We start from the raw sequence: 24948 nt of genomic DNA on the forward strand, positions 1-24948 counted from the left end.
TTATTCTTTCAAAAGTTATTCTGGCTGTTGTTTCTGAGCAATTCAAAACTGCCTTGGGGCCCAATGAATCCATGTGTTCTGTAGGCCAACTTTTCCCTGGATTAATAGCACAGCTGAGAACCAACACAGACCAGTTAGTTTAGGAAGAAAGAAAAGAAAAATACAGGAGATCAACATTTTCCTCCCCCATGATATTGTTCTCTTTTTACATTTTCCATTCAATCTAGAGAAAGATATTTGAATTCCAAAATTTCTAAGCTGAGAAACCTCTGAGAGATCATCCTATATAGCCATTTTCAAAATATTTTTAGCAACAGAACAGTTTTGTGACATGAAATTTCATCTAAAACCCTACTGCGGAAAATGGGGCGATAAAGTAATACTTTTTCATATAAATGTGTCACTTTAGTTTCAAGTTATCTTTCTATAAAGGCTGTCAGTAAATTTGATTGAGGTTCTTTTAAGGAACCTAACAAATTATTCTGTGGATTTCTGCATAACACTTCAGTTCCATATTAGCTTCTACATCTGATTTTTTTGGTATTTTTACTGTTACTGTTTCACAGCTGCAAGAAGATCTTGATTTTCACAATATATTTATCACTAATCTGTATCTTGGGAAAAAAAGAACCTCACTTTAAAAATAAACAAGTTACAAGTAAAGGATGGAAGAAGATATACCCTGCAAATATGAATCACATAAAAACTCAAGGTGTCAAATTAATACCTCACAAAGCATACTTTGTAGTGGAGATTATTACAAGGGACAAAATGGGCCATTACATAATAATCATGAGGTCTGGTCATTTAAAAGTGTGTGGTGCCTCCCTCCCCTCCTCCAACTCTCTCTCTCTCTTGCTCCTGCTTTTGCCATGTGAAGTGCTTGCTCCTGCTTCACCTTTTACCATGAGTAAAAGCTTCCTGAGGCCTCCTCAGAAGCTGTTACCAGAAAGGGGTCCCGATCCAGATCCCAAGAGAGGGTTCCTGAATCTTGCCCAAGAAAGAATTCAAGTTGAGTCTACAGTGCAAAGCAAAAGCAAATTTATTAAGAAAGTAAAGTGGTGAAAGTACAGCTACTTTGTAGACAGAGTAGGGTATTCCCAAAAATAAGAAAAGGAATGCATCCACCTTAGGTACAATACTCATTTGTATACAGGATAAAAAAGATTATGGGGAGATGTGCTCTGCTACCAGGGTTTGTGATAAAGGATTAATTTTCTTAATTTCTATATTTTACAAGAATCGATATTATGATTTTTAAAGCAAAAGTAGGAATGCTTCTGTTCTCAAGATATTGGGATATCAGGACACTCCTGAGTCAGGGTCTGTTCAGTAGAAACATCTAGAAGCTAGAAATACCTAACTTCCTGAGAATGCAGCCAAGCAAGTCCCAGTCTCATTTTTCCTAGGTTTTTCCTATTTTTTCAAGATAGAATTGCGTTACTTCGAACGCCTCTGACAAATCCAGCGCCATGCTTTCTATACAGCCTGCAGAACCATGAGCTAATTCAAACCTCTTTTCTTTATAAATTACCCAGACTCCAGGTATTTCTTTACAGCAATGCAAGATGGTCTGCATTGCTTAGGAGTCGCATGTTGATTGCAGTGTCCTCAGTGGTTTCTGAAGGAAGGCTAACTTATCTCCCAAATCCTGCTGGTGATGCTGATTTGCTCACAATATGTCTGTGGCTGGTGTAACTTGCATTTTTGTCTCTCTCATCTTGGTCAGAATCTGGTACTCCCTCGCTGACTCAGCCTCAGGCCATGTGTGCTGGCTTCTGCAGACCCCTCTGAATCTGGGCTTCATCCTCCCTTCCGCCCCTGACCAGGGTTGTCCACTCCACAGCCTCAGCTGCAGGGTAACCTAGTCCCTATCTCCATATCCTCCAGCCCCCGAACCTTCCTCAGAGAATGCAGCCCCTTGGGGTCTCACCTACAACACAGCAGTAACCAAGATAGCTCTAGAAAACAAAATCCCTCATTTCTAACCATCTATTTGCCCACTTTGTAGAAGATAGCATGATCCAATAGACATGGAGAATGTGGTGATTCAAGTAAAATGAATGATCATTACAAAAGCTTATTCCTTGAGAATGTGGAAGGGCATGGGATCCAAGTGAAGGATGTTAAGGAAAAAAATTATTCATGACATTTGTTAAAGAACGGTAAGGCAGACTTTATTCAGGACCATCAGGATAGGTGTAGCGACCACTGCTATGGGGTTTTGTAGTGAAGGGAGAGAAACTGGGTTCCATTCCAAATACAACAACGAGAAGTGGGAATTTATAGCCAAGAAGCAGGGTGAGGAGCAATGGATGGAAAATTACTAAGAGGAAACATCAAGGGTAAGGGGGTATTGTGGCTAAACTGAACTAACAGGATTCTTGGTGAAGGTGAGCCAGGGTGACCAGACATCACCTGAGGGATGAGGAACCTAACTGAGATACTGATGATGGGAAATTCTAACTAAACTAACTTAGCAGGATTCTTGCTAAAATTGCACAATGCAGAGACAAACATGGCAGTCTAAAAGTCCCCTGTCCAGGGCTGTCTTCTCCACAGTCTTGGCTGCAGGGTCACCTAGCCCCTAGCTGGGTTAGGCTTCCTTTATGGCACGATCTTTAGCTCTTGAATCAGTCACTTTCAACATCTGCCCCCTCCCCACCCCCATCCTCAGGGAATGCAGCCCCCTGTGGTATCACCTACTTAACAGCAAGAACCAGGATGAGCCTAAACTCTAGCACTCCCTTTGCCAACTTTATAGATAATAAAATACAGATAGAGGAACATGATAATTCAGGTGAAAGCATAACTGCAAAAGATGATCCCTTAAGAAGGTGGAGGGTATAGGATCCAGGTGAAGGGCCTTGTCTCAAGTAGGATCCTGTCACTTCCTCCAGGGAAGCAGCCAAGATTATAAGTGCAGGTCCACTGCTGTTGGGAAGCGGTGCGAGTTCCTCTCTTACTGTTTCTGTTTTCTCAAGGGAAAATCAGTGACTATCATGAGAAAATTGGGTGCTGGTGCTTGTGGAGGGATCTTGTAAGTAGACTAGACAGAGAAGGTACACTTGTGGAGGGTGTACATTGATTGTCTACTTGGCGGGGATTGCCAGGAGAGTAGGGAGGAGGCAGAGAGTTAATAGCTTTGGGTAAGCTGGCTAAGGAAGGTTAAATGGTGAGGAACGCGGTTGTGGTTAGTAGAGAGGTGGCCTCCTTGGGGCTGGGGCTGAAGGCTGTGGATGCTGGAGCATTGGAAGAGGGAGCTGTTAGGACAGGATCGGGTGCTGCCCGTTATGAGAGTGGGGGATGCAAGAAATGGCGGTCTTTCCTGAGGCCCAGGGCGTGACCGCGGGCGGAAGAGACTTAGGCGGGTGGGAGGAGAACCCCCCCTAAGGACAGAGAGGCGCAGGCCACGGCCTGGTCAGCCCCGGGGGCGCTGAGGTCGCCGAGGAGGATCAGCGGTGTGAGGGCTGTGAGGAGGACAGGGCATGTACCACTTGAGAAGCGTGTTCAGAGGCTGGCTGGGTGGAAGGAGAATGTCCATGGGATTGGCACAGGTCTCGAACATGGGGCGGCTGGGGCAGTCGCGCAGCAGATCCTGACGCTCAGCGGATCGTCCCTCAGGTGTCAGCTCCCAACAGCAGGGAAGGAAGCCTGCGGCAGACCCAGAGGAGACCGGCGCCAACCTCCCCGGGCTCCGATGCACAGGCCCAGAGCCCGTCAATCCTAGGCCAGCCCCGCCCTCCGGGCTGCGTTTGTCCGGCGGCGCAGGAACTTCCTGCGTGGTTGCTATGGTTCCGAGGGCAGGACGATGCGAGGCTGTCCTGTGCTATGGGAGGCTGCCCTGTACGGTAGGTTCGTCGGGGCCTTTCCTGCCGGTACCTGTTCGTTCTCTGGTCCCCACTGTCATCACGCTTTGCTTTCTCAGCCAAGATCTCGTGGCTCGGGGCGGAAACGCAGCGGAGATGTATTTTCTTCCGGGGTTGGTGGCGCTCTCATGACCTGCCACCAAAAAATGGTGCTTAAAAAAAAATGCCGCGAACCCTTCTCCGAAAGAAAATGCTGGTCCTTTGGTTGTCAGTGCCTTACAAGCCCTGGAGGCGGGGGTGAGGTGGGGATGTAGTCCCTTGCGAAAACTCAGTCAGTGGACAATAGCATTCTGTTTTTCAAATTGGCATTTCTTCGGTGAGGCTGCTAGGTACCCTAGCAACTAGTATTTCTATTTCTCTGATTGGTTTAGTCATTTTTCTCCACGTGATACGAGGGTTCTATGGGCCTTTATCGATGTATTCTTTCATTACAAACGTCTCTGAATCTCATGGTAGAAAACTTGGTTAGACTGTTAAAGCGTAATAAAGGAAGCCAATCTTATCCACAGTCCGATCACCCAGCCGTGACCATTAGTCATATTTTGTGATAAATTTCCTTAGATGTTTTTCATTTAAAGTTGTATTTTAAAAAATGAGATTAACATTGTTTCATAATTTGAACATTCCGCTTTTTAAACTGAGCTTCACACTTTGAAAATTCATTTTCATAGTATTAGTGTGTTTTAAAAAAAAAATGCAAAGGTATTGTAAGCTGTTGAAAGTTTCAGTAAAACTTGAGCGCAAAATACTCAAATACTCAAAATACCATGATCAAAGACAAACATCACCATGCTCCCTAATGAAGGCAGGAGCTGTGGCATGTGTTTGTTTCACTCTTTTATCCTGGCACCTGGAGGAGTGCCTAGCACTTAGTGGATGCTCAATAAACATTGTGAAATAAAATAATATTTATATCCAGTCGTTTTTTTTCTTTATATATAATGAATCATGTCATAATGGAGTGTAATACAGCAGCAGTTTTCTACATGATTTTTTATTCGGCATTTTGTAGTCAGCATTTGCCTATGACATTAAGATATCTTAAAAATCAGTTTTACTGGCCTCAGCCAGTTCAGTTGACAAAGGCCATTTAGCTGGTTGGTAACAGACTCAGGACAAAGCCCAGATCTTTCCAGGTTCGAGGCTCTTTCTTTCATTTCATAATAATCTCACTGAGGCTTCGGTGAGCAAGATGTAGCATAGAATTTCCTTGGTAGATGCGGTGGGTGTTTTATTGTTGCTCCATATTTTGATCAGCTGTTAGTATATTGGCTATCTTTTGACAAAGACCCTGCCCTGGATCAATTCATAGAACTGTGATTCTGGAAGGATAGGCATCCTAAGGTTATTTTCTGAAAGGTATGCTAAGGTTATTTTCTGGAAGGCATCCTAAGGTTATTTATTCCAGTGGTGAAAAGCTAGTCAACCTAGCCTGCTGCATTGATTTAGATCATGTAATGAGGAGCTTGCAATATAAAGAAAAATACACTAACTGTGAATTCAGGGGCCAAATTACCAACATGCTATTGGAATTAGGGACACAGACAGTTGACAGTAAACAGTATTTATGAAGCAAGCCTGATCTGACTACAAAGGTCTTTTTCTCCCCAAATCCCACTAAAACTGCTTTAGCATGTCTCACATATCTGGGTAAAAATCACATTTCCTGCCAAAAAAAAGTGCCTTTTTAGACACTGTACACAAATAAGCTGAATTCATTTATACTGGCAAGTTCTTTATCATAAAGATATTGTTTGATTTGGACATGCAGTTCTTCATTAACTTTTACTTCCTGAAAACTTTCCTGGAGGACCTTGGGCCAAGGCTAAAGAGAACTTTCCTTCCAGCCTCAGCTCTACCAGCCTTACTCATTTTACTGTCTGAGTCACTGTGCTTCTCTGGGCCTGCTCTTTCCTCAGTTTTAAGAAGAGAGGTCAGGCTATGTTAGTGGGTGGCACAGGAAGGCAGATCCAGGGAGGGATGTGGTTAAAGAGCCCCTGTTCCAAGTACAGGAACTCCTTTTTTTCCTATTATGTGTTGCTTTTTCTTTTCTTAAAGAAAGCAGTTTAATTTAACAGAGTGTTAGAAATCACTGCACTACATGACTAGTACTCAGTCTCCTAGAGATGAGAATTGATTAAAGAGTAATGAAATTATAAAAATTAGTAAACTCAGCCATTCTTAGGAGTGCCAATAACTCAAAAGTAGTCTCTAAGCAGATGGCTGGGGAGAATGTCTGATTAATAATAGAGTGCTGTGAAAACTATGTCAAATGCTGCAGTCTGATTACTTATTGACAAGGAACTTGAAACTGAAGATGTAATCTTACCAATCATTGAAAACAATTTTGAGAAATGAATGTTTCAAGGAAGTAATCAGCCACAATCTCATGGTGACAATCTAGTGCAGTAACTATGTCATAATACTAGCTGGTATGGCAACAGTAAGTGCCTAACCACATTCCGAATACGAGAAATATCTCTTCAGTGTTGCTACACCACTGGCATAAGAACTTAATAGTAGACACTGGCAGACACACATGTCTTAAGTGTTACTGAAGGGGTTCAAAATCACTTACCCTGGACTTGTAACTTCGTGGAGTCAAGACAATGAAACTAATTAGGTAGATTTTGAAAACTTAGCTATTAAATTCCTCGTATTCTTTATTTTCAAGGGTCATTTAAAGTTACGAAAATTATTTCTAGAAATGAAATGTACAGCTTGACTTTACTTAGAGTTCTCGTATTACATTTTTATCTTCATGCCTGGTGATGGAGTACTTATGACTTTTATATCTTGGGATAGCAGATAGTGACATATTTTTTCAGGCAAGGTCTCATATATGTATGTTGTCATTGCTTTACAGTTTAAGCATCCAAAAGATGAGTTGTTTCATCTAACAACTCTCTCTTTGCAATTTATTTTCAGGAAAAGAAGAAGAAATGGCAGTAAAGAGGGCAATCATCATTCTGCCCAGCCCAAAAGGAATAAGAGAAACCCTGTCTTTCAGGATTCTCAAGATACAGAGGTAGGAAGTATGGGCAGATACCTTCTATTTCGTTTATTGCCTACACTAAATTATCCAATTTGTGCTCTGTAATGAAAAGAAATGTATTATTCCAAGAAACCTTCATAAAAGTTTTCTTAGTTGATTACAGTGGCTTTTGAGCTGGAGCTTTAAATTATGATATAGTATCTCACAGAAAATGGAAAAGAAGCACAGAAAAACTTTGCCAAACATAATCAGGAGGAATTAGCCCCTGTAATTTTGTCCCCTCATATGAGCAGGGAATAGTAGTCTTACTTCCCTTATTTTTATATGGAAAACATGTTTTCTAGTACATAGTGATATGTTATTAGCTGGAAGGCAAATCTTGCTTTCTCAGTGAAAAAAGTGAAAAATTTGGGGCAGTCTCATGATTTTTGCAAATTTAATGGTGCTGGAAAAAGAGTTTGAAGTTTTCAATTTTTTATTGTTATAGAATAGTTGTACATATTTTGGGGATACATGTGACATTTTGATACCTGTATGTAATGTGTAATGATCAAGTCAGGGTAATTGGGATATCCATCACCTCAAACATATCTTTTCTTTGTGTTGGAAACTTATAATTCTCTTCTATTTTGAAATAGACAATAAATTATTGTTAACTGTAATTTTCTTACCGTACTGTTGAATTCTATAACTTATTCCTTCTATCTAACTGTATTTTTATACCCCTTAGCCAACTTCTTTTCATCCCCCTCCTTCCTCTTTTCTAAACCTGTAGTAACCACCATTCTAAGGAACTTGAATTTCAACTTCAAGGAGCATTCATTTTACCTTTCAGATTACTGAGTAGTACAAGAAATTAAGAGTGGACAATTATGTAGATATACACACAAGTGGCTTATCTGGAGCAGATCTCTGCCTTTTTCTCTTCCCTACTGTATAGAGTAGGAAAAGATTTTGTGCCCTAATGCTACAGTTCCAAGGGGGTAGCAGAAGTAAGACAAATGAGAGAGAAAAACAGAACCAGGAAGCCCCAAATACATTTAAAATTAGAGTTCTATGAATCCTGTTATTTTTCAACTGACAGGAAATCTCCCCTTGTCAGGTTATCATTTTAAGTAATATCAATTCAGTTGACAACTGGGACCTTTTTTTTTTTTTTTTTTTGAGACAGTCTCACTGGGTCACCCAGGCTGGAGGTGCAGTGGCACGATCTCGGCTCACTGCACCCCCACCTCCCAGGTTCAAGCAATTCTCGTGCCTCAGCCTCCCGAGTAGCTGGGATTACAGGCATGCACCACCATGGCCAGCTAGTTTTTGTATTTTTAGTAGAGATGGGGTTTTTCCATGTTGGCCAGGCTGTTCTCGAACTCCTGGCCTCAAGTGATCTGCCTGCCTCGGCCTCCCAAAGTGCTGGGATTACAGGCATCAGCCACCATGCCCTGGCCTTGGTGAAATTTTTTGAAGAACATTTTCTCTTAGATTCTTAGTAGTTTGCAGTAATTCTCATCACGTTTGATCACATACATTCTAAGAGACAGAACTACTTTGGGAGACATTTTTGGGAATGAAATCATTGTTGAACAAAATAATGGTCATTAGATGTGGTTTTAAACCCTGTGGGAAAATGGGAACCTTCTGAAATTAGCTTCTACTTAGAGATACATTCAAAATGGAGGAACAAGCTTTTATAAATTTAATTTCTGAGCTGGAAAATAACTTACAACTCAGTGTCTGTTCTAACTTCATCTTATGAGGGAAACTGAGCTACAAAAAGCATAGATTATTTACCCCATCAGCACAGAGAAGTTAACACATGACTATCATTGCCTTACTAATTTGGAAAATGGTTGTAATTCAACAACCTAATTAATTTGGTATTTTACAGTTCATAAGATTCCACAATGTTTCTAGTATTAGAGAATGCGTACACGTCATTTTAAATGCCTTGGAACTTTGGGAGCACATGTTTTAAGTGCCCTCTGATGCATTTGGTTAGGATCATCTGTTTACTTATTCAAGTTTCTATAGGTGCCTTTGAATAAACATCATATTATTATTCCAGGGATAGACTGTGTATTAGGAGTGAATGTTTTGTTGTGGAGGTTCACATAAAGGAAAAGCTGTAGGCATGGAGGGATAGAATTGAGAGGAAAGCTAGGGCTTGAAAGAAAGTAAAATACTGGGCTGGGCATAGTGGCTCATGCCTGTAATCCCAGCACTTTGGGAGGCCAAGGCAGGTGGATCATGAGGTCAGGAGTTCGAGACTAGCCTGGCCAATATGGTGAAACCCTGCCTCTACTAAAGAAATACAAAAATTAGCCAGGCATGGTGGTGCGTGCCTGTAGTCCCAGCTACTCAGGAGGCTGAGGCAGGAGAATCGCTTGAACCAGGGAGGCGGAGGTTGCAGTGAGCCGAGATCGTGCCACTGCACTCTAGCCTGGGCGACAGAGTGAGACTTCATCTCAAAAAATAAATAAATAAATAAATAAATAAATAAATAAATAAATAAAATCCTGGGTTCATCTGCTTTTACAATTAAAAAGTGTTATATAATTTTATATCATAAATACATGCATGAATTTCTGCTCTGTTTTTATGAAGATATTCCGTAATTAATATTCCTCCTCATCTCCTCAGTTTTATTTATCTCCTGTTTCCTTCATTAGCCTGCTAAGGCTCTCTTTTCACTTCCTAACTAATCTTGTGTCTAGTTTATTTTTCTCTCAAATATTGTGTCTTTTCCCTGTCTTTTAAATCCAAACTGTAATCTACATTCACTCCCTTTTATTCCTCACCTCCGTTCATGCAACTGCTCAGTAAACCTTAGCTCCTCCATCCCCTCCCTACTCCTTTGCTGTAACATATGTCAGGGAACGTCTGAGACTTCCTAAATTGCATTACCAAATATTTACTGAGCACCTACCATTTGCCAATCATTGTCCTAGGTGCCTGACAGCAACTTAGATGTCTCTGTCATTTCCTCAATGACTCCTTTCTATTCTACCTCTGCGTGTATCAAATATATCCCTTTCTTTACATTTCCACCATCCTAATTCAGGCTTGCATTGCCTCTTGCTTGATACATTGCAAAATTTCCCAGTGGTTTTTGTGGTCTCATCCACCCCCTATTTCATTCATCCATTAAAATGCTCTTCCTAAATATAGATCTGAGCATTTATCTTATGCTCAAATACCTGTTTGTACAGACTTCTTAGAGTGACATTCAAGGCCCCTGATAACCTAGCCATATCTTCTCTTGCATATTTTGGTTCTCACTAACTCTTCTCTCGGAGATACCAGCTACATCATCTGTGGCTTTGTCTCCTCAATAACTCTTCTTCAGCTTGCTTGTGTTCTTATTGCTCTCTCCATTTGTCACACCCTTCCTATTAATATTCTCTGTATCTTTGAAGGCCTAGCTTAGATGCATTTCATTTTAAGAAGGCTCCTCTATTTCCCCAGTCAGCATTCAGTGCTATATTCTTGTCATTGCAATAGCTTGATCCTGTCACTCTCAGAGTACTGTATTCTTCTTGATTAGGCTCAAGAATTACATGTTGAACCCCTAAGTATCCCAGGCAAAGTGCCTCCTTATACATTGTATGATAGACATGCAAATATTTGTTTAGATATAGCTTGGGCATCAGAACAATCTGTGCCTACTTGAGAGCCTCTCAGAGGTTGGGCCCCAGCATGTGCACATGAGTCAAAGTGTCAGAAAGCCACACGGGTGATTTTGATGCCTATTCTAAAACAGAATGTGCTCTAGCAAATCCCTGCTGGTCTCAAAGTTTCTTTGGTTACAGGTAAGTATGCAGATTTCATTATGGCCCAAACTAACCTAAATCCTGCTTTTTCACACAGACCTGGACTCCAGGATTTTTGTAAAGTGCCTTTGTGAATTTTGCATAGTGAGATACCCTTCTTTAGAGTCTTCATAAATATAATTTTATTTTGCTATGTGTGTGAATTTGCAAGGGCTCTGTCCTTCATTTTCCTTGCACAGATATCAGCATTAAACCTATATTGAAAATTCAGAGAAAAAAGAATGAGCTTTGTAACTGTCAGGTAGGATAAGCATTCTGGTAAGACATTTGTATGAGGAATCAGGAGGATGTTGAAGATGTTTTATATATTATGAGTCTTTCCAAATAGTGAGGTGCTTAAAATCTCATTTATTCTCTGATAAAAGAATTTGCACTTTGGGAGGCTGAGGCAGGAGGATCCCTTGAGCCCAGGAGTTCAACACTACAGTGAGCTGCAATTGCATTACAGCATTCCAGCCTGGATGATGGAGTGAGAGCTTGTCTCTAAAAACATAATAAAATAAAATAAAGTGTAGTAAGGTTAATGCTTCTGTACTAAGATAGCAGTTTCAAGTGTCAAAACCATACACCATCAAGAAGCAAATTTTCCTCTCAATCATTCTGACAAACAGTCCATTAAGTGGGATATCTCACATGAAATAGATTCACAGGGTAAGTGTGACAAAGCCCAGGTTGCATAATATAGGCTATGTTTATTAAATAAACAGCATTATTAGCCTAGAAAATGCTAGTGTATATGACTTTTTAGATGCTCTTTACTAGGCTAAAGGAGGTTAAACCCTCTTCCCAAAATCTCATTTATGGAATTACAGCACTTTTTAAGTCTTTGCTTTGAAGTCAAAAGTAACTGAATCCATAAGCAGATTGTATTTGGTTTTGTAGTAGCATTCTTTAGTTTGCCTACTTACAAATAAAATGTTTGTTTTTCACAAAAGAAATATATTTGTAGTAGATGAGTTAGAAAGTGAAGATCCAGGCTGGGCGCGGTGGCTCAAGCCTGTAATCCCAGCACTTTGGGGGGCCGAGGTGGGTGGATCACAAGGTCAGGAGATCAAGACCATCCTGGTTAACATGGTGAAACCCCGTCTCTACTAAAGATACAAAAAAAAAAATTAGCTGGATGTGGAAGCATGCACCTGTAGTCCCAGCCAGATGACTGACCCAGGAGGCGGAGCTTGCAGTGAGCGGAGATCGCGCCACTGCACTCCAGCCTGGGCTGCAAAGCAAGACTCCATCTCAAATAAATAAATACATAAATACATAAATAAGAAAGAAAGTGAAGATACAAAACTAAAATGTTTTAAAAAGTATTTGAAGTCCCAACTATATGTAGGAACTCAAAATATCTGAGACAGGTCTCGATTAATATAGAAAGTTTATTTTGCCAAGGTTAAGCATGCACCTGCGACACACACCTGACAACATATGCCCAAGATGGTCAGGGTGCAGCTTGCTTTTATACATTTTAGGGAGATAGAAGACACCAATCAATATGTGTAAGATGTACATTGGTTCAGTCTGGAAAGACAAGACAATTTGAAGCTGAGACTTCCAGGTCATAGGTATATAAGAGACAAGAGGTTGCAATCTTTTGAGTCCTTGATCTGCCTTTCACTGAATATACAATTTAGTCTGGCTCAGTGAATCTGCATTTTTACATAAACAATAGGGTAGAGGGAGTAATCAGATATGCATTTGTCTCAGGTGAGCAGAGGTGTGACTTTCTGTCTAACACCTGTGAAGATAAGTTATCAGTTTACATTGCCAGCTCAAAATTCAACAGGACTTCAAAGATCTTGAAGCCCAAAAGGAATTTCTTTGTGGGCAAATTGTGAGAAAGGTATGTCGCTTTAAAAAAAAATATTTGTAGCTGTCTGATTTAGGAATAAAATGGGAAGTGGGTTTGCCTGATGTAGTTCCTAGCTTGGTTTTTCCCTTGGCCTAATGATTTTAGGGCCCTGAGATTTATTTTCCTTTCACATTTCCCCCACTTTCTTTCTGAAATATTTTGGAGAAAGCATTTTAGAAGAAAATTAATCTCTGGTCTCAGATTTTGTTTGATCTCTCGTGGCAAGGATGGTTTATTTCTAGATGGGTAGGTCACACATTATTAGGAAACCTCATTTTTAGCAGGTTGTGAAGTATCATGTTCTGTGAAGAAAAAGTAGGGGGAGGAAGAGAGAAAGAAAACAACAAACAAAAAGATGGAGAACAATCCTGGAAAATCAATATAGGCCATATTACTCTGAAGTCCATACATCAGTAGGCAGGTACGAAAGTGTTTTATGTATGTAAATAGGTTGCTGTTATTTATTTCTGAAGCTTAAGTTGTCTAGCTTCAGTTCACAGGGTTTTAAGAAAGCACAGCTTAATTTTTAGTGATTTCAAATCAGGAAAAATGGGAAAAAGGAAAGGAAAGAAAGAAAAAAAACGAAAACATTATTTTTGGAGACTTGTAGCCAAGAAAAACTTTAGAATTCAGTCTAATCTAGAAAATAAGAAAAATTGAAAAAACATTAGGCAAGACTAGAATCTAACAACAAATGTACTATAGTTCATTTTGAAACATTTTTTTTTTTCTCTTCAAGCTCCATTTTCACTAAAAACAAATCATAGGACAAATTTGTGCATAAAATAAGTGTTAGTTCTGTTATACTTTGCCTGAGTATTTGTATAAAGTCAGCAAGAATAACTATTTGCCGTGCACACTCTTCTGTTTTTAAATTGGCTTTGCTGGAACTTTATTCCACAAAGAATCTCAGATTACACTTCAACGCCTTGAGCCCAGCCATGGATTTATCTGTGCCTGTAAATATCCACATTAATTGAGTGAATTCTTACTGAGGTCCCAAGATAATGTGGGACTCCTTGGGCCTGTCAGAAAGTGCCATTCTTTACTTACCACAGGTCAGGAACCTGTACACGGACTGTGTAGACAATATATGAGGTCAGCTTTCTCAAGGGGATTTTATTGGCTCTATAAGTCAACTTTGATTACTTAAAGCAATCTGTTTGGATCTGCCATTCCAATCAAAGCCTCAGTAAAATCAGTGGCTTCAATTGTGTCCTGTTACAAAAGAAAACAGAGTCTTATCAAATTTTTGCAAATAACTATACTACCATAAACTACGTATACTTGCAAATAAGTTTTCAAATTCTGGAGAAATCAGGTAGAGAGAAATACGCTTCAGATTTTCTCACAGGAGCATAGTTAACCCAATATTAAAAGCTGTAAAATAGCTCAAAGAAAAATGGTTTTCTGGACTCAGAAACAAGTTAGAAAAAGAAACAAAGTTAGAAATTCAGAAACAAAAGTTTCTGAGTTTCAAACAATGTTTCAAAGTCACAAAAAGATTATTTCAGTTTTCCATTAGTTTAGTCTGTGTAATTAACTCCTGTTCTGCTCAATGTTTATGAACACATTAGCTCTCTATGAGAGTCTTGGAAGTTTTTCCTCTATCCTAGTATCACAATCTCCAAAGTTATCAGAAACCTGCATTCAAGAGTACCTGTCAGAGTCCTATAGCTGATTATAAAACCACCTTTTGAAAGTGATAAAAGTAAAACAACCATGAATAACGAGAGTCTTAGAACAGTCATAAAGATGTAATTGACAAGGAAATTTGGTTACTTCTGTGGCATACAACTATTTTACATAATCATTATTACTACTGATAACATATACCAGGGGTTCCCAGTCCTCTGGCCGCAGACTTGTACTGGTCCATGGCCTCTTAGGAACCAGGCCGCACAGCAGGAGGTAATTGGTGGGCAAGCAAGAACTACTGCCTGAGTTCTGCCTCCTGTCAGATCAGTGGCAGTATTAGATTCTCATAGGAGCACAAACTCTATTGTAAACTGCACATGTGAGGGATCTAGGCTGTGTGTTCTTTATGAGAATCTAATGCCTAATGATCTGAGGTGGAACAGTTTCATCCTGAAACCATCCCTTCTGTCCCCCATCTGTGGAAAAATTGTCTTCCACAAAACCGGTCCCAAGTGCTAAAAAGGTTGGGGACTGCTGACATGTACCAAGACATATCAGAATCACAGGAATTTCATACAATTCTTAAACACATACTAAAAACACATTTATATAAATGTAATCCAAAGAAGGTTAAATGCCATTTTATATTTGACAATACTTCTGTATGATTATATTATATCAAATAACCCAAATATGTCTCTTTTGTACTTCAGGGGACCTAATATCAAAAGATTAATGAGGACCAAAGCTAGAATTTTATTTTGGAAAGTTTGTCAACTGTAAAAAGTTAAAAACACCTGATATCACAAAATAGGATCAAAGGTCATTGCACAATAAGTCATCCATTTAGCCGAGTGATGACTCAAAGATTTCAAAAAGGGACAAAAGTTTTTATTTTTTTGAGAGAGGAGACTTAATTTCCCAAACAATAAGCTTTAATGAAGACAGCACAAGGCCCATTAAATCTGTCTTTTAAAATTTTCTAAACAAATTTATTAAGTTTTGGTCATCTTGACCATAAGATATAATTTCAATAAACTTTTTCATAACCTTTATTTTTTTTTAAATTAAGTAGGTTAATGCTTCAAGAAAACCTTGTTACTCTGACATTGGGGCCCAGATGCTGGTCTTGCATCAGTGTGCCTTCAATATTAATAGTTAATTTATAGAGAAACCAAACTAATTTTATCTCTCAACATTGGCCATTACAATCTCACACACCCACCTCTTCCATACTAGTCCCTAGGCCTTGAGGTATTTAATAGTTTTAATTTCTGGCCCTGTGTCTTATGCACATAGTGTATTTTGATTGGCATCTTCTACTGGGTGTGAAGATAAGGCTTTAACTGCTGTCACTGTTTAAGATTTAGCAAGACTTGGTGTTCTTTTTATATCCAGAAGTCAAAGCCCTATAACTTAAAGGTGCAAGGACTTTAAAAGCAAGAAATTACATGGATGTAGTAACCTTGATTTTTAAAAAAATTTAACCTCAGTTTTTTTCTAAGCAAATTAAAACTTTAGTAACAATGACATAGGAGTTATTTTGATAAAATGTAAAATTTGTTTGTTAGACCAGTTACCAAAAGGGGAAAGAAAAAAACCTCCTGCTGTTGTGGGAAGTCAGGGACCCCGAACGGAGGGACCGGCTGAAGCCATGGCAGAAGAACATAAATTGTGAAGATTTCATGGACATTTATTAGTTCCCCAAATTAATACTTTTATAATTTCTTATGCCTGTCTTTACTACAGTCTCTGAACATAAATTGTGAAGGTTTCATGGACATTTATCACTTCCCCAATCAATACTCTTGTGATTTCCTATGCCTGTCTTTAATCTCTTAATCCCGTCATCTTCGTAAACTGAGGATGTATATCGCCTCAGGACCCTGTGATGATTGTGTTAACTGCACAAATTGTTTGTAGAGCATGTGTGTTTGAACAATATCAAACCTGGGCACCTTAAGAACAGGATAACAGTGATTTTCAGGGAACAAGGGAGATAACCTTAAAGTCTGGCTGCCTGTGGGCCAGGCAGGACAGAGCCATATTTCTCTTATTACTGAAAACAGGTAAGAGAAGTATCGCTGAATTCTTTCGCCAGTAAGGAATATTAAATAATTAACAGCCCTGGGAAAAGAATACATTCCCAGGGGAGGCCTCTGAAATGGCCGCTCTGGGAGTGTCTGCCTTTATGCAGATATAGATAGGGATGAAACACGCCCTAGTCTCCTGCAGCACCCCCAGGCTTGCTAGGATTAGGAAATTCCAGCCTGGCAAATTCTAGTCAGACCAGTTCTCTGCTCTTGAACCCTGTTAAAATGTTTATCAATGACAATGCATACACAGCGGGACGTGGAAGTTCATTAGTGATTCTAGTTTCACCCTGACCTTGTGATCTCACCCTGACCTCCTGCCTTGTGATCTTTTGTTGCCCTTAAAGCATGTGATCTCTGTGACCCACACCCTATTCGTACACTCCCTGCCCTCTGAAAATTGCTAATAAAAACTTGCTGGTTTTACAGCTCAGGGGGCATCACGGAACCTGCCAACATGTGATGTCTCCCACGAACACCCTGCTTTAAAATTTCTCTCTTTTGTACTCTTTCCCTTTATTTCTCAGACAAGCCAACACTTGGGGAAATAGAAAAGAATGTATGTGAAATGTCAGGGGCTGGTTTCCCCCGATACCTGCAGTACAATTAATATTCCCTATGGAAAGTCCATTTAGGTAACCTGCAAATCAAAATTAATGAAAGTGATACTTGAATTAGTTAGACATAGGCAGAGTGTTTCCTGGGTAATAAATGAAAATGTTTGGATTCATAGAAGAATTTAAAGCCAAGAGCACAGAATGTTATGTTGGAAGAAAACATTTTCTTTAGACCTTTAAGATAAAACATTTTTAGCGTCAGGCCATGACCAACAGTTAGAATCTGAGGAAAAAAATTATGGAAGCTGAAAATGAGTTGAAGGAGACGGTTATTATCCTAGGCCTTTTCAAAGGGGAGAGAAAGCTGAAAACAGCAAGATAATAAAAGTTGAAAATTGGATTAAAAAAATTAAAATCCCTTGCAATTGTATTAAGAGTAAATCAATACCTTAAGAAAATTTTGTTGTTCTACCCATTCTTTAGTGTATAAGTGTTTTTTAAAAAATCAAAATCCAATCTCTAAAAAGACTATTATAAATAATTTCCCTTTAATTATAGACAACTTGATACAAATCATTAATGAGATGCTCAGACTTCCTGTTTTATGCTAGACATCTTTCTTTCTTAAATAACCAGTTATTTTAGGATAGAAATTTACTATACAAGATTCTTTCTCATATAAAGAAATTATTATTTCTCATAAAATAATTATTAAAAAATTATTTCCTTTTAACCTTTCTTGCCAAAAATACCCCTTTATATTTATAAAGAGGTAAATATATAGTATGTAAAGAAGGAGATATTTCTTTACACTGCTCTTATTTACTGGTTACTTTCACCTTGTTTCATAAATAACTTTTAAGTAACCTTTGAATTAGACAAAAATAATTTTCTTTAAAATAAGAAAATATTTTTTAGAAAAATATTTTCCTATAATTTTTTAAAAATTGGAAGTGATCCAGACCTTTAATGACTATTTATTATTTAACTTAATATAACTTTAGATTTTAAATTATATGACAAGTTTATTTATAGGCATTTATTCCCTTACATTTACCTAATTAATTTTTTAAATGGTTTACCCAGATGAAAGCTGTGTCATTGTTTAGTTATTTCTCTGTTAACTATTTTTATAGCCTATAAATTTAGACTTTTCTAAGAACCTGAAGTATAAAGACTTCTGATATAGAATGATATATCATTATTGTTAATGGCTGATGAGATTCTGTTGTATGAATGCATGCACTATAATTTAACTGCTTCTTTGTTTTTAAACATTTAGTTGTTTCTGATTTTCAGCTATTAAAAATATTGATAGTATAAAAATGTCTTAATGAGCATTTCTATTTATATCTGTACACGATTGAGTTTAAAAACTTTTAAAATGAAACAATTTAAAGGTAGATGTATTTTTTCTTAATAATAATTCTAAAGAAATCCCTTCTAGCCTATGAATTTTTAATATACACAGCATAGCATCACCCTAGTGTTGCACTGTAGTGTAAAATCAATATGATGTCATTGGAGATGAAAATTTGATTCATCAGAAATGATTTCTAGTTCTTACCTTATTTTTCAGGCAGTACCTGTAACAAAAAAAAAAAAAAACAAGGAAAGCCAACTAAGAGGAACCAAAGTGTGGGCTGTGGGTTTTTTATCCAATGTAATAGCTTACTTAATTTTGGAATATTCATAACTTCATTATTTTGTGACAGTGGGAGTTCTATATTTTTATACTCAGGCCTAGGAATTTTTTTTAATTTTCTTTTTGAATTGACCTTGACATTTAATCCTTAAATCAATTTGATTGCTATTGGTAACTCTCACATCTGGCTTCATTTGGCCCCTTCTATCTCTTTTCCTGCACAGGTTCTTTTAACATATGTTTCTAGTTGGATAAAGATGAGCATAGGTTGTATCTTGGTAGCTGTGGGCAGTGTACTGTGTGACCTAAGTTGAGCAGCTGCAAGTGACCTATGGACTATGACCATTCTTGGTTTAAGTCTTACTAATGTTGCCTTTGGAAAAAACTTACTTAGAAGAAATATAATACCAGCATTGTTAAATATTGTAATTTGAATAAGAGTCCTTGCCATTACCTTCTTCTTTTGGGAATTGTAACATTGGAAGGCAGGAAATTCTTGGAAATGACTGTTTACAGGCATCCCTGAGTAGCTTCTCCAATGTACAAAAGGCACTGAATCAGGTTAGTTCAATTAAAAAAAAAAAAAAGATCTTAAGAAGAAAATACACACCCTATTAAATCCATAAATACAGAAGAACAATAAATGCTAGTCATAAAATGCTAATAAGTAGCATATAACTTTGACTAAAAGTATGTCAAATGCCTTTCAGGATATGTATGTAGCATTGAATTGATATACGAAGACCATACATGTCCACTATCAGGATATGTGTACAAAATCATTATTTATTTGTATCTATGTGTGTATGCATGTATGTATAAATGTATGTGTCTTATTTGCTTCATTGTAACTTTTACCTATAGTCCAACTTACTTGTTATGGTCATTATTTCTATTACATCGTTAGCATTAATTGATACTTCAGGTAAAGGATGAGTACTTACTTCTCTGATGCAGTAATTGGAATAAATGGTACAAGCAAGGGTAGAGAATGTGTGAAGGGATTTGGAACTGGAAGGCCTGTGTTTGAATCCTCACCCTGCCACTTCATAGCTATGTGACTTTAGACAAGGCAGTGATCTGTTTCCTCATCTGTAAAATGGGGGCTGTTAATCCCAACTTAATTAAAGGGTTGTTGTGAGGATAGAATGAACTATCTTAAATGGCTTTTTAAAGCCCAGTATAGAGTTTTATGCTGCTATTCTCCAAGCCAAGTAGGAAAAATATTGTAATAGCATAATAGCAATCCCCTTTCTGTCTTTTTCCTTCCAGTTCTCATGGAGTGATAATGAAAGGAGCAGCAGCTGCATTAATATCCCAGAGAGAGCAAGTGGACCAGAAGGCAACTTAAACCAGATTGTTAATGAACCCAATGTGAACATTCCCCAGTTCTTGCATGAGGGGTATGTACCATGCCAAGGTCTTTACTCCCACATCAACCAGACCTTGAAGGAGGCTCACTTCAACAGCCTGCAGCAGCGAGGACGAGCTCCAACATGATGAACTAGGACTTCCTTATTCCAACCTAAACTGTGTTTATGAAAGCAATTGCATACACACCAAAAAAAGTCTATTGGTTTTTAAGTCTACATTTTAAATAACAAGTTAATGGGCAGTTGTTTAATTGGGGTTTTACTGCACTGTTGCAATTTTAAAGGGGCTGTGAAGAATTTTTTATGAAATTTTTATTTTTATTTTACTCTTTCTACATGGAGTTTTCAAGTTGGGTGTCAAATTCATGTTAAGGTAGCAATATGAGGAAACTTCTCCTGTGCATTGAAGCCATATGTCCAATTCAGATTGATTTCCAGATCTGTCAATTAGAAACTCTATGTTAAACATCTTTTTAAAATACAAGTAAGTCTTCATTTTTAAAACTACAATAGCCTAGTAAAGAGTATGTAGCTTTCATTTAAAAAACAAACAAAAAATCCACACTCAAAAAACTGTAAGTTAGTGTTCCCAAATATGCAAAGCCAGATTCAGTCTTGCACTGAAATGAACTGCCATACTCCCCTCAGAAGGTAGATATTCTATTGAAATTGCTCTCTAGTTGTAATGGCAACAATCAGACCCAGTTTAGACTATGAACGTGAAAACCTCTCTCTAATAACTGTCTCTACACTTTGCATTTCCAGGGAGAATGTTTCTAAGGTTCTTATATACTTAGATACCTTCTGTATCATTTATCCTCTAGAGTGTGCACTTCAGACTTAGTAGGAAACACTTCTCAATTCTGTCAGATAAGAAATATGTAATTACATTTTGTCTTAAATGAAAATTTATTACATTAGCACATTATGTGATCTCATAATTCCATCTATTATGTATAGAGTAAATGTTAATACAGTGTAAGCTTCTAAACTGATGTTTAAAGTAACAAGAATTGTGGAAGTGGGTTGGACAACTGCCCACTTTATGCTACATGGACCCTTTCATAGAGATTAGGGGGCTAGCTTCCATTATTAAAATTGCAAAGATTCGCATGGCTTAGAAACAATAAGCTGAGATGCCATTAGAAGAAACAGGCAGTAATATTGATTTAGAGATGGGGGGATCCCCATGTTTTAGTCATACTAAAGAAACAACCAAATTTGAATAGGGAATTCATAGATGTGCTTCCTCAGTGGTGAGCTGTGCGAACAATGGACCAGGATGCATCAGGTTGTCTGCCCTGGAGTATGCAAGGGGTACAACCTGTTGGTAGATTTAAACAAAAATGCTTTAGAGTCTAACAGTCCTCTCCTCCCTGGTCACATTCTCTTTTGCACTATATTTGGAGGTCCACAGAGTGGAAACTAGCAGATCTGTGAATTATGGATAGCTCTACCAAGAGGTGTTTGCCAATTGGCAAGGTTTGGAAAAGATGTAAGGTTACAGTTTTACTTAAAGAAGAATGAGATTTTATTAAATGACAGAATTAACATATGAAAATGAACACTATCCTAGGAAAAGAATACATACATACATACACACACACACACACACACACACACACACAATTTTCATGGTTGTTTCCTTGAATATGGGTAGGATTTTAAGGAAGATACTCGTAGTAGAATTTTAGTGTTACGGGGAAAAAATTACAGCACCATATTGGCCCCAACCTTAGGGAGTAGGCATGAGTCAATTATTTCTCAATTAGATGGTTTGAGTAAAAACATTTTTTCTATGGCCAGTGCTTCCAAAGTCAATTCCAGATGTATGTGAGAAGAAATTTGAATTCTAAAAGGTTTTATGGCAGAAAATAGAGAAAGAATACCTGGCCACCAGTTTCTCTAACAATAAAGTGAGCAACTAAACACTAAAGAAGATGAAATATTTGAACTTTCAACCCACATGTACACAACAGGATTCAGAAATACCTAGGAAGAATTTTGCGGGCTTAAATACACAGCATCCTACTGAAAGAGTCTATTAAAAACACAGTGTAGTTGAAAAGCTGAGAAAGTAAATTTCCATTCATTCCCCCTATTTAAAAATATGAAAGATAGAACTATCACCACGACAAAGCACTATTTTTTCAAAGTAAAAAAAAAAAACAACAAAAACATAATAAAGCAATTACATACACACAGAAAATGTGTTGGCTTTTCAGTCTCTATGACTTTTCAGTACTTAGTTGAACTAAGTAAGCACAGTCTTATTCCAGAGTGGTCAGTGTAAATCTCGTGTCCTAGTAAATACAATATGCAATCTCTGTCCTGTCTTTTGCAGATTGTCTAAACCTGTTCATGTCATAAACTGGTTTTTGTCCTTTGGTCCTGAAATAAAACTCAATACTTCACAGCAGGGAAGGAACCAAGCTGTTTAAAACTAATTATCTCCGCTATGAAGGAGAAGCATTTTTAAGGAATATCAGAAGAAAGTAGAAAGTGAGAGGAGGTTCCAGCTGAGCTTCCTGGGTCGAGTAGGGGCTCAGAAAGCTGTGAAACTCACTCATTTCCTGCATCAGGACTTACTTTGGTCCTGGATGAATAATATTGAAGATACATGCTTAAAATATTCCTAACATCAGAATTTGTGCCTGTGTTTCCTTCCCCAAGAAAGCTATAAACAGCAAAAATTTTGTTGTAAGCTTCGCTGTGTCCTCTCTCTCTCTCTCTCTCCCTTCCCCCTCCCCTGAAACTAAAAGGAATGTTAAAAGCCCCTTTTTCTGTGACCAGCAGACCTTATCTATGCTCCCAATTCCAATTCCTTGTAAACACAATATGTAAAATCCTGTGAGATCCTGTCTCCTTTGCCATGCCACTGCAAGGTTATAAGTAGATCAAACTTAAGTTACAATTCGGTTTGCCTCAAGATCTGAGTCATGTTAATTGTCTTTGTTTCTCCCTCTGGTAGCATCTTCCTGCCGCACACATTTCCCGCCTTAAAGAGTTTAAAAGGTGTTCAAAAAATCTAACACTGGCTACCCGCTTGGTACCTCTTCCACACTGTGGAAGCTTTGTATGGTCACTCTGCTTAATAAAGCCTACAGCTTTTTCTCTCTCGGTCCGATCTGTGTCTCTCTCTTTGGCATGGCTCAAGCAAGAACCTTTGGTGTTACAAAAGGACTTCTCTGGATTTTTTTTTTTTTTTTTCAAAATTAGGAGTTTGAGAAAAGGGAACCAGATTAGTTTAAAAGGTAAAATTGGACCCTGTTATATATTTTAAAATGAGAGTATAAAGCAAGGGCAGAATGCTGCTCCAATAATGAGGTGTGGTGGTGCTTGGGGAAAGAAACTGCCCTTAAATTCAAACCCACCGTTTGTCATATTCTGTGTGAGTTACTCATTAACCCCTGAGGTAGGTGGTGTGGTCTCTCCATTTCATAGGTGAGGAGTGGGAGGTTGACAGTAAGTTATCCCTATGACTACATACAATCCTGAGAAGACTGAGAGTGGTTAATGATTTGCTAAAAGAAACACAGTGGTCAAGCAGCAGTGCCAGGGTATCTCTGCTTTTATAGTGAAGACCAGGGCTGCCAGGACACCTTTTCTCTAGGGAATAGTTCCCTGTTTACATAACCAAAGAAAGAGTAGAATGAAACAAAGTTTACTCTAAGCTCTTCATCAGAGTCTACATGTTGAATGATTTTCTAAATTCATATCTTTTTATACAGCAGCATTTTCAAATGAATACTCTATAATATTGTCAATTAAATCCCTGCAGAGTGAGTCAGATTTTAAAGCTGACACAGTTACCAGACTGTCTCCATCTCAATTTCTTGCTCCTCCTGGCTGGAGGCTGTGGTCAGAGTATAACCTATATCATCTGAATGGAACAACTGTTGAATACATGAACCGAGGCTGGGCAAAAGAGGCAAATATTCTGACCAGGAAGCCATTGAGATCTATTTTATATTTTGTTTAAGACAATTTCTTGAGACCAACTGTACAAAGATGGTACACCTGCCTAAATCACATGTGGGATTCCACACTGATGCACATTTGACTAGTTGGCAATTTCCATGTATCTTCTGGCCACAGTATTGTTATAATGAAGGGAAATTTTCTGGTTACAAACAAAACTAGAAATTCAGATGCCAATTAAGATACTGGTGGAGACTTTAGGGAAAATATATAGCCTTCTCCAGGGAGAAAGTCATTCATTCATTCTCATCTGATGGAAGGGGAAAAAATCCAACTTTTTGGTCTATAAAATCTAATTAAAATGAAAGGAAAAGATTTTATATCTGTGCTATTTCTCAGGGATCAAGTGAAAGTAATTGTATGGAGTTAGAGTTGCTCTTCCTTTACTACTAAAAGACTTTTTTGAAGTAGCCAAGATTGTAACATAATAAAATAAAATAAATAGATGATTAACAGATTAACATGGAAAGTATAAATTTACACATCACTCACTTTGACAATCCCCAGACTCCAGATTTGGTATTCTTTTAGACTAAGGAGTAGGTCTTTAACTTCCTGTCACTTAGATTAAGTAGAATCAATTTCTTCCATGTTTCATTGGCCCTGGTTCTTTTTTTTATCTTCTGTGGTTTCTCTGAGCTCCTTGAGTTGCCCCAAATGCATTTGTTTAGATGGTGTATTCGTCTGTTCTCACACTAATGTAAAGAAATACCCGAGACTGGGTAATTTATAAAGGAAAGAGGTTTAATTGACTCACAGCTCTGCATGGCTGGGGAGGCCTCAGGAAACTTACAATCATGGAAGAAGGGGAATGACAGAAAGGGAATGACAGAAGAGGAAGCAGGCACCTTCTCCACAAAGCAGCAGGAGGGAATGTGAGTGTCTGTAGGAAGAAATGTCAAACACTCATAAAACCATCAGATCTCATGAGAACTGACTCACTATCATGAGAACAGCATGAGGGAAACTGTCCCCATGATCCAATCACCTCCCACTGGGTCCCTCTCTCGACACATGGGGATTATGGGGGTTACTATTAAAGGTGAGATTTGGGTAGGGATACAACCAAACCATATATTTCCACCCCCGGCCCCTCCCAAATCTCATGTCCTCACATTTCC

General features: G+C 38.2%; 1 protein-coding gene across 3 annotated transcripts; it reads left to right on the forward strand.

The window, feature by feature from the left end:
* Positions 1-3776: 3776 nt before the first annotated feature.
* On the forward strand, positions 3777-22966 carry FAM104B (family with sequence similarity 104 member B). 3 transcript variants are annotated; one of them, XM_025373578.1, is made up of 5 exons: positions 3777-3851; positions 6798-6897; positions 12825-12827; positions 19746-19876; positions 22191-22953. In XM_025373578.1, the coding sequence occupies exons 1-5, from the start codon at positions 3832-3834 to the stop codon at positions 22285-22287; spliced, it is 351 nt and encodes a 116-aa protein (XP_025229363.1). In that variant the 5' UTR covers positions 3777-3831; the 3' UTR covers positions 22288-22953. The 3 variants fall into 3 exon arrangements, with proteins under 3 accessions (XP_025229363.1, XP_025229362.1, XP_025229361.1); XM_025373577.1 differs by lacking the exon at positions 12825-12827 and having other exon boundaries at positions 22191-22966; XM_025373576.1 differs by lacking the exons at positions 3777-3851; positions 12825-12827; positions 22191-22953 and adding an exon at positions 4019-4076 and having other exon boundaries at positions 19746-20161.
* Positions 22967-24948: the final 1982 nt, after the last annotated feature.

The sequence above is a fragment of the Theropithecus gelada genome, chromosome X (genome assembly GCF_003255815.1).
Source record: "Theropithecus gelada isolate Dixy chromosome X, Tgel_1.0, whole genome shotgun sequence".
NCBI classification, from domain to species: domain Eukaryota; kingdom Metazoa; phylum Chordata; class Mammalia; order Primates; family Cercopithecidae; genus Theropithecus; species Theropithecus gelada.